Below are 19,875 nucleotides of genomic sequence, written 5' to 3'. Positions count from 1 at the left end.
TAGATTTAGAGCTGCAAAATTAGATGCTTTGCTTGTGCTTGACCATATTTTTGGTTGGAGTTACTCAGATAAAGAAATGGGTCAGACCTTCAGTTTATGTATATTAGAATAGGTCTTTTAACTTCAGTGGAGTTATGCTGATTTATCCAAGCTATTCATCTAGCCACTGAACATTTATTGTAAACACCAGAAAAAAAATCAAATTCAGGGAAAGTAATATACTGAATGTCTCAAAGTTTTTAAATGAGATTTATTATCGATGTGGGCATTTTAATGCACATTTTGCTGTTGTAATCAAAGCACTTCCATTAGCAATAAATAGAATGAATTAATTACCAAGACCTTTTCTGCCAAAGAAGTTCAGAGGGCTAGAGTGGGTGTTATTGGTGATTGTCATAATTTAAATAGCGGGAAGTATAATTGCTACCTTCTAGAATAGAAATTTCGAGTGTTGCTAAAAACAGGAAACATAATTGTTTCACTGGAAATAGATTCTATTATGTTTTAAACTTGGCATGTATAAAAAAACAACTATCGTTACTGGCCATTTATGTGATAAATTATGAGTTAGAAAACCTTTTTAGTTTTGTGGTTATTTTAAGTTTAGCACATGCCTTTTTGATTTGTTTAAAGTTGAGATTGAAGGAGTCTCAAAATTGCAGGCATCACTGTATTTAAGAATGCATTGTGTATATTATTGTGCAAGACATATGTAGCTCTGCTTTGTCAGAGCTTCATCTATCATTATTTCTTGTGTGTGCATGTGCACATGTGTATATTGAGGGATGGCTGAATCCCAGTAAACATTCTGGTGAGGAATGTTGTCTGTGTATAGTATGGCTGTCTGGATATCAGGGTTGGAGCAGAAAAATTGCTACTCTGACATTTGTCTCTAACGTGTGACTTCATGTAATCTAGCTTCTTAAAAAGTTTCCTTTTTCATTACACTTTCTTGTTAGGCAGAGATTTCTTTTAATATTGGTGAAGAAGATGGAGAGAAATTTGATGTAGAGCTCACTAAAAACCTCCAAGGATTAGGAATAACTATTGCTGGTTACATTGGAGACAAAACATCAGGTAATGTTAAAATTCTGGAAGCTTGCATTCATATCTCTGCATCTTACAACAGCTTGTATGAATTTCTAATTTGAGTTAAACGTTTAGTACTAAAAAGCAAAAGTTTCATCCAAGTCCTGCTCCTCAAACCTTTAAAGGACTATTTTAGGAGAAGTAACTTGAATCCTATTCTTCTCTATTCAATCATCATGAAACTCTGTTTTAATATTTTGTAGCATTCTTGAAAATCACTCTAGACTGAACATTGAAACACATTTTTGAAATTACATTTTTAAAGATGGATCACTTACTTCTGTAGACAGTTGTAGCTGGTGTCATTTTTTGAATCAAATTCTGCTTTAATTTACATCAGCACATTGTAAATCTGTTGTATCTCTATTAATGTCCATAAAGTTACTCCAGACTTGCTGTGGTGCAACTCAGATCATCTGTCCCACTTGTGAGGGAAATTGATACTGTACTATTATTAAAGCACAATCATAGATTGCCTCATGATGATTCTCAAACTGCTGCTGCTGTGTTTTCTGTAATGGTATATATTGAGAAAAAAACATAAAGAAATGGCATTTTGATGTTATGAAATATTTGTTATAGTGATCATTATCATCCTTTATGTGGGTTCTGAGTAGTAATGCAGACATCATGACTAAATCTTCTTAGTCCAGTGACCTAACAGGTCAAAAGAAGCCTCAATTGCCATAGATTGGAAGGAGAATAGTTTGTTTATTCCCCCTCTTCTCCTTGGACGGTCTTCAAAAAGGCAAATTTTGGACAAAGAACCTATTGTGAGCCTGATATCTGACTCACAAAAGTGAGTCAATAATGTATGTCTGAAGTGTTGCTAATTGAATTGCTCTAGTACACCTTGGTATATTAGGAAATCTTGCTTCTTAAGAGAGTGTCTGGTAATCTTACTTATTCTCTCTCTCTCTCACTCGCGTGCGCGCGCGCACATACAAAACATGTTAAAGGATCGTTATAGTTGCACAGAAGCACCAACACACCTTTGAAAATTTGGGAGTTCGGTAGCTGAGTTCACAAGCTGCAAGAGCATTTTTTCAGGGAGCTAACTAGCTCCTATATCACTCATTGCATGGTATGTTGAAGGAGCAGCACTCGGAAGCCTTTTAGCTGTGTTGTCCTAGCGTAAAGGCACTCATCTTTCCCTCCCTCACAGACATTCTGCAAAACTGTGGCTTGCTTCAGCCCCCACAAAAGCTGTAATAATCTCCTTATGCTTCCCCCAAGTCCTGTTCTTTCTTTCTACCTCCTGCTGACCCTGCCACATCTATCCTTACCTGCCAGTTATCTCTCAGAGCCTACTCTCTATAACCTCCCTATGATCTCTGTGCAGAATGGAGCAGGTAACAGAAACAGGGTGGCAGGACTGGCGACTAGAAGCAGCTGACTCTGTGCGTGGGGTGGGTGGAGTGGATGGAAACTGTTGTTCTGTGGATCTCAAATTCAAAGAAGAAAGAAAACCTGGTCTCCTATTTTAAAAAGGGAGCGTTTTTAAATGCTTCTCTTCAAAGGCAGTAGCCATTTTGCTAAAATAACAATGTTGGAAATTCCTTTATCCTTTGAATTTAGTCTACAGATTTAGAGATGATAATTTTCAATCATGAAAGTGTGAAACACATGGATTTTTGTCCTGCTTTGTGTGCCAATGCCTCTGTGCTCTCTGTTGTCGTTTGGGGGGCGAGAGGTGGGGGGATTAAAACATGAATTCCAGCTATGCCAAGACAGCTGTTTCTAATCTAGTTCAAGTTTTGGATGAAACATTTTCCATTGGAAAACACTGATTAGAGGGAATTGTGATATTCCATAGGACTGTCTGTTCCATAAGAGTGTCTATTCCATTGAAACTTTTGGCAGAAGCCAGACTGACAGGCAGGTGATTGAGCTTGCTGGACTGCTCAGCTGGTTTCCCAGACAGGCAGCTCCCCAGCTCCTTGTGCAGCTGTCGACCTGAGCTCCCTGGTTCTTCAACTCCTTTATAGCTACATCTACAATTCTTGCAGCTCACTGGGTTCTCTGGCTTCATGGCTCACTGGGATTCCCAGCTTAGTGGAGCCAGTACTGGAAATTTATGAAAAAAATATTTTGGGTCTTCTGAAACAGATTTTTAAAAATGCTCTTTCTGCAGAAAAGTTGCATATCTGCCTTTTCATTCCAGTTTGGAATGAAATAATTTTTGCAAATGCAAAATTTTCTGTGGGATGGAAACTCCTCTTTCTGCACAGCTCTAGTAAAATGCTGTTTAAATTTGTAGTGATAGCTTTTTCCATCTGTAAATTCTTACTTTGGAATAGCCAAGCACACACATTTTTTTTCATTCGGACACATTGAAGAATAATAGAAAAGAAACCATGTGATTTTTTGTCACTTACGGTAAACAAACCAGTAGATGTGAGCACGGTGCACAATAAATATCCTTGTCATTTTGGGTTAGGTCAGACTTGTAGAAAGGATTCTGTGGAGTTTTTAAAGTCAGTATTACCAGTCATGGTTAGAATAATAGCTCACTGTAAATCCTGATTCCTGCTTTCATGGAAGGAAATGGGGGTTTGGATGGGTAAACACTTGAGGTGAAATCCTGAGTTCCACTGAAGCTAGAATTTGAGGAAACTGACAATTTTGTGAAAATAATAGCTGTATTATAATTCACTTTATCTCATTTTTTTTGACAGTGGGGGAAATATGGTTGCAAAATTGGGACATCTTTGGTATTAAATAACTTTTTTTTTTCTTTTTAAATCGCAGAACCTTCTGGTATTTTTGTGAAAAGCATTACAAAAGGCAGTGCTGTTGAACATGACGGTAGGATCCATGTTGGAGACCAAATTATAGCTGTAAGTAAATAGGGACATAAAACACCGTCAGCTCTTAATATGTAAAGTTGTTTGCATGAGAAATTGTAGACACGGGTGTGTGTAGGAGTTTTTATTTTTTTAAATATGCTGGTATAATTTTAGAATACCTATTCAAACAGAAAAAGACTGGATGTTATGACAGCTTGTTCATTTTTACTGAATATTTTGTCACATTATCTTTCTAATCATGGTAGCCATATAAATAATTGGGGATTTTTTTTTTAATCAAGGAGATGTTTTCTCTTGGCAACAGAGAGTTCTGTTTCTACAAAATACATGCTTGCTCAATAGTTCCAAGCTGACTTAATAAAATGTCATTACTGTTCTTTAGCTACTCCATTATGAAAGAAAATCTGTTTTAAAAATATGTTAAAGGTGAAAAGCTAGAATTTTTTTTTTAATGTCTCTGCATATTCTTTATTAGATGCATTGTACAGGGGTATTCAGCATGCAAGTGCGGGAATCATTTTTTGTCTTGGAAATGTCTAAACTGGCCTCCTAGTTATGGACAAAATAAAGAGGTGAAGGAAACTATAGTACATGTGCACATCCACTCACATGATTAAAGTAATGTATGTTTGCGTGTTCTATAGAGAAGATAATTACTTGGGTGAAGGGATATGATATCATTCATATATTTTTCAAAGATAAAGAGCTCAAGGAAGGAGAGGAATAGCTTGGGGTGTTTTAGGACTTAGGAGTAGTGTGTTACTGAAAGTTATGGAATGAACTTTAGCAAAGGGGAACTTAGGGTGAGTATCACAAATTTAAATTTAAGGTAGGTATATTCGACCATACAAGAGTTGCACAGTGGCAGCAGTGGAAGCCCTATTGTTCATCCCTTTAAAAACTGTGGTTTAACCAAAAAAAAACTTGTAATGCAGTCTTCAGTTGGCTGGGGAATTGGACTTGATGGCCTAGAATAAATCAGCCTTTCCATATCTAATTTCTGTGAAGCTCTAAACAGGGAAGTGATTTTGAAGTTTTAAATATTGCATACAAATAGGAATATTTCTAGAAGACTTAAGTTTTTTCTTCTTATCTCCTGCCATGATCATGGAGGATGTCTGTGCAAAAAAACCCAAGTATTCATTTTCTGGACATTAGGGAGCCCTAATATGAAGAGAGCTACTGATGGCTCTCCAGTATTTTAAGTGTTTTGCTATGTAACTTTGCTCAGAGTAGGCCTATTTGATAAGGGGTGAGAACACTGGTTGCAATTAGGAATCTGCTTACACCATTGATATTGTGGTGGTAGCCGTATTTGCTGTTGTAGATACACACAATGCGTGGTATAAGTAAGGCCACAGTGGCATGGGTGTTTCCCCATGTGTTCCCTGATTTGTTTTGTGCTCCGATTAAGCAAGTTGTGCCCTCAGCATTTTATTTTGCCTTAGAGAAAAAATGTTTGTTTTTTGAATATTTTCTCCATGCAGTACATTTCTGGCTTATAAAATGTTTAATCCTTCAGGTGGATGGAACAAATCTTCAGGGCTTTACCAACCAACAGGCAGTAGAGGTTTTGCGGCACACAGGGCAGACAGTTCGACTCACTTTGGTCAGAAGAGGGCTTAGGCAGGAAAATCACATTCAGCCCCTTGAGGACTTCACTGCTGCTCGTGAAAGGGACTTAATTTTCCAAACTGTGGATAACGGTACAACCAAAGGTAATTAAGACTGGCTTTGCTCTAAGTTAGCTGGAAATATATTTCTTCACAGGATACAAACCAGAAATGTTGAGCCTAATTAATTCCTAGAGTAGCTCATTCAGTTCAGTGCTGCTTCAGCAGGGATGAATTCGGCCTGTTACATTTTGATCAGTTTTGAGAATGACTGGCATTATTGATTACACTTCTGAAGCAGGTTTTGAAATCTGTGCAGTAGTCTCTGCTAATGTGCATTGAGGCTTTGGGCTTTCAAATCCTTGCATCATGGTAGACAGTGAGAGCAAAGTGGTGCCACAGCTCACGTGTGAGTGAAGCTACACACAAGGACAAGCAAAGTTAGAAAAGACATACCCTTTGCATGTGGGTAAACCTCAAACAAACCATGGGCACAGGGTGTAGAAGGGAAGTGGACTGGAGGTAGAGGATGTGCACATCCTGTCCTGGAAGTTATTTCAGGTGCATTAGATGGATCCCCATCAGAAGTCCTTGTGGAATGTTCAGCTGGCAAGTGACAGATAAATAAGGTGTTAATAGAAGGGCTTAACATTTATATTATATTTTCACTTCCTGAGATGCATGTGTACTGCCATTAGTTTAATATTTTAGATGATACAATGTCCCTATCACATAGTCTCTTGATGCTTATAAAGAATTATTAAAACAACTTTTTAATTCTTTGATTATCATCGACAGAAGTAGATCCTAACTCACAAGTTAAAGCATAATCACCTGCTTTGTGCAAATCTTGAAAGAATAGAAGCCATACACACTGTCTTGAGAGTTAACACTACTCAGACTCAGCTGAAACCATAAATTAAAATAAAATGTATGACCAAAGGCCTTCCTTCAAAGATAATGAGTTTACTATCCAGAAATGTCCAAACCTGTTGGCTGCAGTTCACTTAATCTAGATTTCCCATACTGGCACATAAAAGCCGTGTCTACACGTGCACGCTACTTCGAAGTAGCGGCACTAACTTCGAAATAGCGCCCGTCATGGCTACACACGTCGGGCGCTATTTCGAAGTTAACTTCGACGTTAGGCGGCGAGACGTCGAAGTCGCTATCCTCGTCAGGAGATGGGGATAGCGCCCTACTTCGACGTTCAACGTCGAAGTAGGGACCGTGTAGTCATTGCGCGTCCCACAACTTCGAAATAGCGGGGTCCGCCATGGCGGCCATCAGCTGAGGGGTTGAGAGACGCTCTCTCTCCAGCCCCTGCAGGGCTCTATGGTCACCGTGGGCAGCAGCCCTTAGCCCAGGGCTTCTGGCTGCTGCTGCTGCAGCTGGGGATCCATGCTGCAGGCACAGGGTCTGCAACCAGTTGTTGGCTCTGTGGATCTTGTGTTGTTTAGTGCAACTGTGTCTGGGAGGGGCCCTTTAAGGGAGTGGCTTGCTGTTGAGTCCGCCCTGTGACCCTGTCTGCAGCTGTGCCTGGCACCCTTATTTCGATGTGTGCTACTTTGGCGTGTAGACGTTCCCTCGCAGTGCCTATTTCGATGTGGTGCTGCGCAATGTCGAAGTTGAACATCGACGTTGCCAGCCCTGGAGGACGTGTAGACGTTATTCATCGAAATAGCCTGTTTCGATGTTGATACATCGAAATAAGCTACTTTGATGTAGGCTTCACGTGTAGACGTAGCCAAAGGGAGAAGCAGTCTATGCATTAGCCATGGCCCAAGGATATGTGACCTTATGGGGGGGCATGCGCACGCGTGTGTGCGCGCGCACACACACAGAGAGAGAGCTGGTACATTAATGTTAGTCAGACTTGAATTTGTTCATTGTCCAGCAGTCGTGTCCTTATGCCTCCAAATAACGTATGGACATTCTTCTTTTATTGAAAACTCTTAAAAACATTGAAAATAAAACAACATGTTTTCAAACGTGCCACAGCTGGCAACTATTTCTTCAACATTGCAGTACAGAGCCAGGCTTTGAGTACCCCCTCCTTTCCCTTCCCACCAAGCTCCAGTGGTTGCTTGGACACTTAGCACCTCACAGGATGGCAGAGAACTTGATGAGCATTAAAATACATAGAATAGGTCAGGATCATCATCTTCTTTTCCAGGACAGTGTGAAGGAGAGCAGGGATCTCCACTACTGCCGTGCAGTGCTGCTGTGGTACACATTGGAGAGGACAGCAAACAACAAGAATCAGGTTCTTGATTAATAACATTCAATATTTTTTTTCCTGTGAAAATGTGCAGGTATGTGCTTATATAAAAAGCAGACATTTTGTTCAGGTTCCTTGGTGTTAACTGCAGTACACATCTCAGATTTTATAGGCTGACAGTGGAAGTCACCAAACCCAGAAGAGTGTTTCCAAATTCGGGTTGTACTAAAGCATCTATTATCATTGAGTGTAAATTGCACATTCTTAAGATTAAGATGTATGTCTCTGTTTAAGGCAACGCAAGAGGCAGTCTTTTTTTGGCAAATATCATTTAGTTTAGTAATCAAATTCCAGTTGCTGTTACTCAGATTATTTATTTTCTATGTTCGGCATTTTCATTCCAATCCTCTGACTATCCAACGCAAATCACAGTAATTGTAATTTATTGTGATATACTTCCAGGTGAGAGATTTCCTAAACTGCCTTTATTTTGGGGATGTCTATTCTCTGATAGTGTTTGAAACTGAGACACTTCTTGCTCATTGGAACACTTTGACTGTCCTGTTCTCTTCGCAGGAATTCTTATTTTCTAACTTAATTCACTGTAAACATTTTCTACGTTCCTTATGTAGAAAGCCACTGAAAAATGCCATCTCAGCTAGTTCTCTAATTTAATTTACTACCTTTCTGAGTTCTCTGTCAGCTGTTTTCCATCATTCTATATAGATGACCAGATTAATTTATTATTCTTAAGAGTCTCCACTCAGATGTTTCATTCCTCACTGAGTCTTCTGATCTTGGGAAAATATTTTCGAGCTTCAGTACCAGTGGGCATCTAAATACATGGCTTTATTTTCATTTATGTGCCTGACTCTAAACAAGAGCTGGGATTTTTAAAGCAAGTTAGGAAATTAGAGACCCTGTTCCCATTGAAAGCTGTTCAGCATTGAGAACCTCTCTTTGTTAGGCAGCTATAGCTGTGATTTTTGACATGAGCCTATGATTAGACTCCATGTTTGGAGAATTTGTTCTTAGTAAGTTACTATTCTAACAATTTAATCATTGATGCTTTGATGTAGTGTCTTTCTAAATCATTCTGTGTTCTCACTGCTTTGTGTCAATAGCATCATGAGCATTTAAATTTCCACGTGTCCGTTGACTCTCTTATTTTAACACTGTTTCCCTTCCTAGAATTGAATCTGTTCAAATGAGGAAAAAATTAATATAGAGTTGTTCCTTCGCAGTTTTCAGTTGCATATCAAGGGTTACTGCCTTGATTTACTAACAAATGATTGTTTCTGACAACATCTGTGTCTGTTGCCTCCTCCTTTTCTGATAAAGCTTTTCTTGTTCTATAACCTCTGATGTGTATATATCTCTCTTTTATGAAGAAAATGTGACTGAGGGATTTCATTCTTCCACTGCCCTCTAGGGACCACAGTTTCAAAAGCAACTTCTAAATTTGTGCTTCCAGTTCTAAGGCCTGAAAATTCAGTTTCATGTGTGCAACTTTGGGTATTCCAACTCTTGTCATGGAAGGTGCTCCACATGAACACAGGCCTGCTCATGAGAAACAATTTGTGGTATCAGTGCCTTAGATACTTGAATATCAAACTGGTGTGTACTTTCTGTGTGTGACTCAGACCTTTGGTATATACTTATCCCTATAAATTGTGAGGTTGGGTTAAGACTACTTTTGAATATTTGTCCCTAAGTGTTCTCGTGCTGTCTCTTTTTCTGACCTTCACTTCTAGCTTTTTGTCTGGACTTCATGTGTTTTGAAAAGCATATATTTAAAGCTTTATACAGTATCTTACCTTTGACCAGTTTTCATTTTATATCAGCACACAGCACACAACTTTAGATGCATGTATGATATGATTTTTATTGAATTGAAAATGTAAGTCGGTTTAAAAAAAGGATAATGTTATAAAAGTAGAATGTACTTGCAGTTTCTTCATTCAGATAAATGGGTATGGTACAGTAGAAGGTAGCCAGAGAGGTCCCAAGGGTCTCAGTTATTCTGGAAAGCTAGACAAAAGAAGTCTGTATTCTTGGGAAGAGAGGAGTTGAAAGAAGCTCCCTGAAGCATACACAGCACTGAGTGGAATAAATAGGTTAGTAGGTCTTAAAGGCTGCTTAGGTTAGTGTATAAATATTAAAAAAAAAACCAGACACAAAAGTAAGCTACAAGTGTGTTTTTCAAAAGGAATTTTAGTATGAGCTCTTCACTCTGCAAATGTGAACCTCTCTAATCTGTCACTCTTTATCTGTGGTTTGGCATGATTTTAGTTAGCAGGATGTCCACCTAGCATGGGTGTGGTCAAGTTTCCCATGGTCCTGTGAAGTTTCCTTAAGCTACCAATCCTGGCTATCAGTTTTCTGTGTTCCTATTTAGCTATAATTTACCTCCAAATGTCCAAGAGCCCTGCAAGCAGAGGAAATGGTGATGCTGCTAGACAATATTGATCTCCCATGGTTCAGCAAATTCTCTGGTTAGGTCCTAAGGGTGCTGGACTAGAGAGGTTCAACCTGTACAAAGGGTAGCAATAGAAAGAAATAGTATAAGCGATGTTAAAAATATTTTGGCAAGTATGTGTTATGGGCAGGTAGCAGGTGCAACTCTGAAATCGTAATGGAGCAAGAACCTTTTCAACTCTTTTTCCAATTTAAAATTGCTAACGTGCCTGTATGCTAAACCTAAAGCTGGGGAGGAAATGCATGTTATACTTTTAAATAATGTATGCTAGCTTTTTCTGGTATTATGGAATATAGTGCAAGTCTTGTCATTGTCCAGGTATTTTACTCACTATAGAAATATGATTGCCAGGTTTTCATTGTAGTAATCTTAATACAACTTCTAGGTTTCCCGCTAACTTCCACAGGAGAAGCAGTGTTACAGAATAAATGGCAGAGGATTATGGGTACAAATTATGAAATAGTGGTATGTAAACCCTAATTATTATTATTAAATGTTCCTTATCGTGCTTACCTGTAACAGCTATCACATTCAATTTTGCATTTTCATGTGTATGCATTTTAAATTACCAACTCACTAAATGTGTTTTTTCCATGTTAAATGCCAAATGTAAAGATGTACTTTTTCTCCCTAAATACATTTTATATGTCGTAAGCCAGAAAAGCAAAAAATAAGCACAGCCTTCTGAGCAAATTTGCTATTTGTCAGAAAATGGATTTTGTTGTGGGTGCTCAAACAAGTCACAAGTTTAATGACTAATTTTGGTGAAAGGAAAATTCAAAATTGTCAAAATGTTTTATTTAAAAATGTCAAAATATTTTGACACTTCATTTCAGAACGGCATATTGGAAATTAAATGTTACTGTATTTTGAAAATATAGATTCAAATCAGCATTCCAGAGGTTTTGTTCAACCTGAATAAAAGTTTCTCATGCTGGAAATAAAGCATGAAAATATGCAGTTGTTTTGCTTCAAAAGGAACCACATTTGTTTTCAGGTTTTTGTTCAGCCACTGAACTGAAAAATCAGTTATTCACTCAACTCTACTTCCACCTAACCCCCCATAGGTCAGCAACCAAAATAGCAAGAAGAGTCATTTTTTTTAAATTCTGTAAAAACTCAATAATTCAAGAGCCACAATGCATGTGACTAGAGACAGTCCTTAATAAATAACATCATACTATACTTTTTGTACCTATTTTAAGAACAGTGCACACACAACTATTTGTAATACAATACATGTTTACTGCAGGACGTTCAGTCTTTTTACATGTTCTGTTTTCTCATGTTTTACGTGTGTGTGTGTGTACGTACGTATGTACGTACATACCACTGCCTTCCTGACATTCACACACAAACCCGCTTTAGTTAAGCCAATTTTACTTCATGTTTAATTTCAATTTTCTTTCTTAAAATGTGTGTTGCCCTTCACAGCAGGAATGCCACAAGCTTCGTTTTCCTTTTCAAAATCAAGACTTTATTAGCAACATAATCAAAACACAGGTACAATATCATATCCCACCATTCATTGCAGGTATTAAAGGGGGAGTTATCCAAAGTTTCGAGATCACAATTTGGTCGCTATTTAAATATAGACAGTAAGAGAGAGGTAGCCATGTTAGTCTGTACTCCAACAAAAGAAAATCACGGAAGTGTAGCACTTTAAAGACTAACAAAATGATTTATTTGGTGAAGAGCTTTCATGGTACCGACCCACTTCATCAGAGCTGTTTTTATTGAGATACAAGTTGTTCATTGTTGGGCTTTTAGATGTTTACCAAAATATTGGCAGGAGCTGTTTTTTTTGTTTGTTTTGTTTTGTTTTGTTTTTCTTTTGTTTCATTTTGCAATTATAGTGTCAGGAGCCACAAAGAAGTCCTTGAAGAGCCACATGTGGCTGTAGAACTGCAGCTTGCAGACCTTTGACCAAGCCTATGTTATCAGTGAATTGTTTTGGTTGATAAAATAATCAAACTACTGCTGGGGCATTTATAATAAACAGCAAAGAAAACGTTAAAGTGATCGATTTTTCAGAATTGCATGCATACGTACTAAAATGTCTTTGTTGTTGCATTTGTAGCTTTCATGTACATTAATTGCATTTGTACAGGTTTAAAGGGCTATTTTGTGTGATAACTAGTTATGTGTGTTAGTGTCATTTGTATAAGCCATTACACTATTTCTATATGCAATTGTGAAAATAAAACATACTGAATTTAGGTGGAAGGAGTCTTCCCTCTTGTGTGGCGAGTATAGGGGAAGGCAGAATTTCAGCTTCTGTGTTCGCTGTGTTGCAAAGATTTCTCTGCACTCCCTGGAAACGTGCAGCACTTCAAAGGAGCATGCAGGGCAGGCAGAGTTGGGGCTGTGGTGCCAATGTTTCCACCCACATTAACAGACCAGCAGAGCTGGTGATCTACAAATGCAGTACATTCATTTTACAGATGTGTATGACGTCCTCTGTGTAGCCACTCTCTGCTTGAGAACCCCAGTAGGAAATTGTCTTAGTGGAATGCCTAATTGTGAATCCATGACTGTTGTGCAGAAAATGTGAGAGAGACAAGATGGGTGAGATAGTAGATTTTAATGGATTTTAACAACAAAAATGGTGTTCTTTGGGTCTGGGCCCTATGTGGTGCTTGAAAGCTGGACTCTTCATCAGCATTAGTTGGTTCAATGAAAGATATTGCCTCACCCAACCCCTCTCTTATATTCTGTACACAGCTGTAACAACGCTGCAAGCACAGAAAACATTTCCTATTTAAAGTACCATACTGGCCTTTATAACTGCATACTTTCTGCTAGATTGAGCCCTTTGATTTTAGCATTTGTTCCTTTTCTATGGCATTCCACCTAGATACCTTTCATCTATATGGTAGTCTTTGCTGCCAGCAGTTGCTGTCCACTAGAACGGGAAGTTACAGCTGGCTGCTTCCTTTCAACTTCTATTGTGAGTCCATCTAATGAGCAAAGTTGCTCTTTCAAGTGAATGAATTTGTGATTTAAAAGCAGACTATATCTGACTATCTTTTTGGAATTTGACTCAAAAGTAAAAATATCTTTTTGTGTGTGCTAAATACAACTGTTCCTCAATCTATTTTTAGGTGGCTGAAGTTCACAAATTTAGTGAAAGCAGCGGGTTAGGGATAAGTTTGGAAGCTGCAATGGGACATCATTTCATTCGATCTGTTCTACCAGAAGGGCCGGTTGGACGATGTGGCAAGCTGTTTAGTGGAGATGAGCTGCTGGAAGTAAGGGAGAATTCTCACTTTAGCTTGACTCCTTATATAGTAAGGTTCTGAAAAAGGGGGCCTAATTTATTGCATGGCATGCACTTTTAGTTACAAAAAGTGAGCAGTTAGTAGTTGAATTGCGTAGCTACAGTATGTGTCAGGCCAAAAAATGTAGAAAAATGCAGGATTTAGTTAAAAAATAATTTTGTTTGGTTTTCATAAAAGCAAGAGAATCTAGTTTAGCAGGAATTATTCTAGGAAATTCTGTGGTCACTGTTGTGCAGGAGGTCAGGCTAGATGATCAGAGCGGATCTGTAAATCCATTGACGGCTTTTTTCATACCAACAAATTTATTCTCATTTTTATTTTTTGTATTTCTACTGAATGTAGTTTGTTCTGTTTTTATCATTAGGTGAATGAAATATCTTTGCTTGGTGAAAATCACAAGGATGTGGTAAATATTTTAAAAGAGCTGCCTATCAAAGTGACAACGGTCTGCTGCCGGCCCATTGCTGCACCCATCTGTCAGTCAGAGCTGGACAATCCAACCCTTTCAGAGGTTCAGCACACAGAAAAGGTACTATTGTTAATTTTAAAAAAAATCTTGTATATTTATTTTTATTATAACACATATTGTATCATTATAAGCCAACAAAATTTCATATACAGAAATTTGAAACATCATTATAATGTAAGCAAAATTAGTGATGAAAAAAGAGAAATTTCCCTCAAATGATATACCATCTCACTAGCCCTGATTCGTTGTCTTGCATCATGCCTAGGCTTAAGAGTCTGTTATGGATATTTTCGGTGAAAGTCAGTCAAAGATTGTGGGCAATAAATTCTTGGAAGCCCACAATCTCTGTGATTTTTTTACTTAAAAAACATGGTAAATAACCCAGGGAAGTATCAGTCGGAAGAGGCAGAAGAGGAGAAAGATCTGGATGTATTGGTCAATCACAAGGTGGCTATGAGCTGCCAATAAGATGTGGCTGTGAAGAAAGCTAAGGCAATCTTGGGATTCATCAAACAAGATATTTCCAGTATAGATAGGTAAGGGGTAGTACTGTCATACTGTAAACTCTTTCATAACGGCATTCTGTCATCCGGAACTCTCAAATAACTGGCATTTTAACCATAAGTAAATTTTAGTTATGTAAAATAAGTACAGTAAAAGTAAACACAAGTACAGCAAATACAGTATAAGTTTACAGTTTACAATACTGCTGTTTGTTGGTAAATAAATTACTGTGAATACATGTTTGTTTGTTTCTTAATACCTAATGTTGTTTTTCTTTAGTGTGATGCATTGCTAGGTGTACCTCTATATTATCCAGAATATTGCAGTAACCGGCAACCTCCTGTTCCGGTGCTGCCGGATATGAAAGAGTTTACTGTACAAGGTAGTGGTGAGAATTCATCCAGAATACTGTGTACAGTTTGAATTTCCCATGTTTACAAAAGATGAATTCAGACTGGAACAGGTGCAAAAAAGGGTCAGTTGGGTGATCAGAGGAATGAAAAACCTGAGTAATAGTGAAAAGTGGGTCTTGGGCTGCATTAGACAAGTCACAGATTTGTAATATGACCCCTCCAGATACTATTTGCATGCTTTCCATGAGTATGAGCTCTTCATCCAGTGCCATCTTGGAGAATGTTCCTATCCCATAAATCTGTAGAATGGTGACATGGATGTCAGTCCATACTTGTGCAGAATATTATGCAATTACTGGGAACTCTGCCTTCAGTGCTATCTTGTGCTCCACAATATTGTTATCTGTAACTGAGAGAACTCCAAATGCTAGTGCTCCAGGAGCTCCCATACAGACACTAGTTGAAGAAGTTACTCACCTTGTGCAGTAATGATGGTTTTTTTAAATGTGTGTGTCTATCTTCCACAGCCTACCCTCCTCCTCTACTTCAGAGTTCTGGTGAATGACTCTGTGGTGGACATGGGGCAGAGGGGGATTTCAATGTGCTGTCTAGGGAGGGACAAGGCATGAAAGGGTCCAATGGACTCTTTTGTCTAAGTTCTCTAATCAGCAAAGCAGGGATGCAAGCACACCTGCAGTGGAGCACTAATAGGAGCACACATCTCCGAGTAGCCTCATTACTGCACCAGGTAAGTAACTTCTTTTTCTCACTGCTCTTCACATGGCATCTAGATGCCTTGCTGCTTGTTGAGATGTAACTCTGACATCTCCTCTTGTGTGTGTACACCACAGTGTTAGAATGTAATTTAAGGCATAATTCATAACCTTGGAGACTGTTTGCAAGCTTTATCCCCTTAGCATCTCTGTATGAAAGCTGTTAAGAGTGCTGGAGTAATATATATTTGCTTCTGTAAAGGGGATCTACCATAAACATTGAATTCTGTGCACACATGGCATGTGGAGCAAAATTTGTTTTCTTACTGCTAAGCTTCTGCGTTCCACTAATCAGATGGAACAATGTGTAGGTTGCAGATGTGAACTGTACATTTTTGTCAGACTCTGAGATACAGTGTAAATGTGCAGATAACTAGCCAGGGATTCATTTAACACAAAAGAATCCATTTGAATGCAGTTTCCTGTGGGTTTGCATGTTTTATGACTAGCATAGAACCTTCTTTAAAAGTTTAGCCTTGATATTAAAACATTTGAACAATGATGTTTAATCCTCTTCTATTAGGTTACACTATCTGGATATTCAAAACTATTAGATATAATGGTTTGAGCTTTATCTTCATTCTGGTGTGCATCAGTTAGGTACTGGTTATGAGTGAAATTTTGCATGCCACATTAATATTATGGAGGTGGCTTTTCTTTGTCTTTGCAGCCTCACATAGACCTCGGTGAAGCCATTGGTTCCTCAGAGACAGAGGGTACTGGCTTGGAAGTGGGTCAGAATACCGATGAGGTGCAAGGATCTCCCCTGGCAATGTGGGAAACAGACATACAACATGTTGAGCTGGAGAAAGGGAGCATGGGTCTTGGTTTTAGCATATTAGACTACCAGGTAACAGCTGTATTCCTGATCTCGAGAGAAGGAGGAAGATTATTTGGTATTAACTATAGATTCCATCTGTCTTATATACCGTATTTTATATATGAGATGAATGAAAACCAGACAGCATTCTCATATGTAAGAGTAAGCCGATAATAACATTTTCATACTTCTCCTCGACCTTACTCAGATATCTCATTAGCAATATTCTTCTTTCCTCTTATAGGAGGATTTCAGACTTTCTAGTTCTCCTGAATAAATGAATATCCACGTACAGGGCTAGGTTTGTAAAATGCACTACTTCTTATTTTGAGAGCACAATGATTTGTGTGCACAATTCAGTTTCATCAGGGATTCTAACCATGTGATTTGCAGACGCAGTTAAGTATTGAGAGGCACAAGTGTTCTGGTTTGCATCCAGAGTTGAACTGCAGTTGGAAATTATGCCCACACTTCATTTTTTATGGGTAGAGTTGAGGGTGGGCATTTAGAAAATAAGACCCACAGTATTTCTTTATGAAGTGAGCAGTTAAGGAACAGAAGAGGGTAACATTGTCTAATAATGGCTGCGTATTCTAAATTCCAGAGATTGTCAGAGAAATGTGTAATTCTTGTGACTGTTCTGATATTTACTATGAACAGATTTCATATTTATCAGTTTCAGAGTTCATGAAATTTATTCACAATGTTCTCAATATAATATGTAAAAGTAATTCACAATGTTTATGCTTTTATTCTCAGCAATATGAATAATGTGCTAAATTTACAGTGTATTTTATATTTGTTAGGAATTTTGTTTTCATTTCTAGAAAATTTTCATTTATTAATTTTGGCTGTAATTACAGATAACATGAGCATGCGTGGGTTTTGTTCATAATACTTGAATTCTTCATGTTGAATAGGGGGTAACTGTAAATGGAGATGATAAATCAGTGTGATATAGGTAAAATGCAGTCCCATTTCAATGACATTGTAAATACTCTTGGATGAAGTTTTGAGGGATGTAGCCCACTCAAGTAATGTCTTCAGAGAGATCCTAGTTGCATTATACCGTGTAAGTCATTTTGCGCGCACCTCTGTGTGCGTGTGCATGCACGCCTATGAAAGATCCCTGTTTTTACACATGTTAGTGCGCGTGCACACACACACAAATTAGCATGACAGATAAGGCAGGGGTCCACAAGGGCGTGTGTTTGTGTATTTTAGAGAGTCTATTTTGTTCAAGGATTCCTGCTGAGAGCCAGGACCACCAAATGGAGCATACAGCTTCCTCTTATCCTAACTTAAAGTAATACAATGATTTGGTTGAGTCAGGAAACAGACTGTGGGATTGTCTCAGAAAACTGAATGGGTAATCATCAGGTCAGGTACTGCTCTCAAAATTAACACAATTAACTGAATGTTAAGAAAGACTGAAACAAGATGAGCCAAAAAAGCAGGATGAACCTGTAACAGGATTGCTTCTCAGTAAACCTTACAGAAAAGGGGTAAAATGGAGAAATTTGGAGTAGTGCTTTGTTTTGGCATAACTAAATCAGTGCTTAAAGCTTGAAAACTAGAAGAAAAGGTTGCTGGAAACCAAATTGACTATAGCCCTTGTTTTTTTTTTTCTTGTTTGTTTTTGTTAAAACATAGTGATTGAGTTCTTAAGGATGAAGAAAAAATACACTTGATAGAATTCCCATTTAATAATACTAAAAAACCCAAACCAATCAATTTTAACAATCCTTTTTAAGATATTTGAAGTAAAAATTAACTTTAAAAATAATACTATTTTTGAAGAACACAAAGTATTTACATTTTTCTGTAATTCCCCACCCCTCTCCAAACCCAACCAACCAAACTTAATTTAGTTGAGGACCTGAGCAAATCTGGATAAATCTGCTAGTGTGTGTGCGTATGTGCATATGTGTGTTATAAACACACACACAAATAAATATGCTCATGGGTATCTCCTTTCTTATATCATGCTGATTCCCATGGGTTGTTAGGGATCTTGTCATTTCTTCATATTAACTCTCAAGAGTCACTTGCTTACATATTTTCACTTGTACAACTTGTAGTGCAAAACTAGTATCTTTTCCAGTACTACTTTGTTATAGAAAGTTGCTACAGTATGTATGTTGAAATTTCTACTTGATCCAGGTACTGCTATATAATTTAGGGTTTTAACTGGTGAAACTTTTAGCATTAATATACTTACATTATAATATCCTACCGTGTTTGCACAGCAGAATGAAAGTAACGTTGTGGAAAATATTTATAATCTTTATAAGAGATTCTGTGCCGTATTGTGCACATTTATATAACTCTCCGGTATTGTAGATTTTGTTGTAGAGCTTAAGTTCCTGGTTTTGGTCTTTGATATGTTTGGTCTTTGGTATGTTTAATTAAAATGTGTATGTTGGGGAGTGAAGATTCCTTTTGTAAGTATTAAAAGCAAACTTACCTCTTTATATTGTTTATAAAGCACTTTATAAGCATACTTGACAATGCCATGTGACTCATAAAATGTTTATGTACATATAAAGGCCCCTCTCTTATAAGAAAGTCTTCTTCATTGCTGAGTGAGATCAAGCACTATGAGCTGCAAGGAGACTCTAAATAAGCCCTTGAGTCCATCAGAGCCCAGATTTGTTAACCTTCGAAGCACACTGCAAGGCCCATCTTTATCACAAGGCATTGAACTTGGGTAGGGCCACAAGAACATAAGAACGGCCATACTGGGTCAGACCAAAGGTCCATCTAGCCCAGTATCCTTTCTGCCAACAGTACCCAGTGCCAGGTGCCCTAGAGGAGGTGAATCGAAGACAGTGATCAAACGATTTGTCTTCTGCCATCCATCTCCCGCCTTCGACAAAAGGCTAGGCACCATACCTTACCCCTTGCTAATAGCCATCTATGGACCTAACCTCCAAATATTTATCGAGGTCTTTTTTAAACTCTGTTAGAGTGCTGGCCTTCACAGCGTTCTCTGGTAAGGAGTTCCACCGGTTGACTGTGCGCTGTGTGAAGAAAAACTTTTTTTTATCAGTTTTGAACCTGCTACCCATTAATTTCATTTGGTGTCCTCTAGTTCTTATACTATGGGAACAAGTAAATAACTTTTCAATATTCACTTTCTTCACACCATTCATGATTTTATATACCTCTATCATATCGCCCCTCAGTCTCCTCTTTTCTAGACCGAAAAGTCCCAGTCTCTCTAGCCTCTCCTCATATGGGACCCGTTCCAAACCCTTAATAATTTTAGTTGCCCTTTTCTGAACCTTTTCTAACGCAAGTATATCTTTTCTGAGGTGAGGAGACCACATCTGCACGCAGTACTCAAGATGTGGGCGTACCATAGGTTTATATAGGGGATGTAAGATATTCTTTGTGTTATTTTCTATCCCTTTTTTAATTATTCCTAACATCCTATTTGCTTTACTGACTGCTGCTGCTG

General features: G+C 38.1%; 1 protein-coding gene across 11 annotated transcripts in view; it reads left to right on the top strand.

The window, feature by feature from the left end:
- MPDZ (multiple PDZ domain crumbs cell polarity complex component) overlaps positions 1 to 19,875 on the top strand; it is a 139,353-nt gene that overhangs the window by 35,261 nt on the left and 84,217 nt on the right. For all 11 annotated transcript variants that reach the window (XM_074994892.1, XM_074994898.1, XM_074994899.1 and 8 more), the window contains 8 exons: positions 960 to 1,077; positions 3,841 to 3,929; positions 5,422 to 5,617; positions 7,689 to 7,778; positions 10,598 to 10,677; positions 13,317 to 13,463; positions 13,858 to 14,022; positions 16,263 to 16,442. In XM_074994892.1, coding sequence (XP_074850993.1) covers positions 960 to 1,077; positions 3,841 to 3,929; positions 5,422 to 5,617; positions 7,689 to 7,778; positions 10,598 to 10,677; positions 13,317 to 13,463; positions 13,858 to 14,022; positions 16,263 to 16,442 — 1,065 coding nt within the window. The remainder of the gene's footprint in view (positions 1 to 959; positions 1,078 to 3,840; positions 3,930 to 5,421; positions 5,618 to 7,688; positions 7,779 to 10,597; positions 10,678 to 13,316; positions 13,464 to 13,857; positions 14,023 to 16,262; positions 16,443 to 19,875) is intronic.

The sequence above is a fragment of the Carettochelys insculpta genome, chromosome 5 (genome assembly GCF_033958435.1).
Source record: "Carettochelys insculpta isolate YL-2023 chromosome 5, ASM3395843v1, whole genome shotgun sequence".
In the NCBI taxonomy this organism is placed as follows: domain Eukaryota; kingdom Metazoa; phylum Chordata; order Testudines; family Carettochelyidae; genus Carettochelys; species Carettochelys insculpta.
The sequence above is the reverse complement of the archived record's forward strand: the minus strand, read 5'-3'. Positions and strand labels throughout refer to the sequence as shown.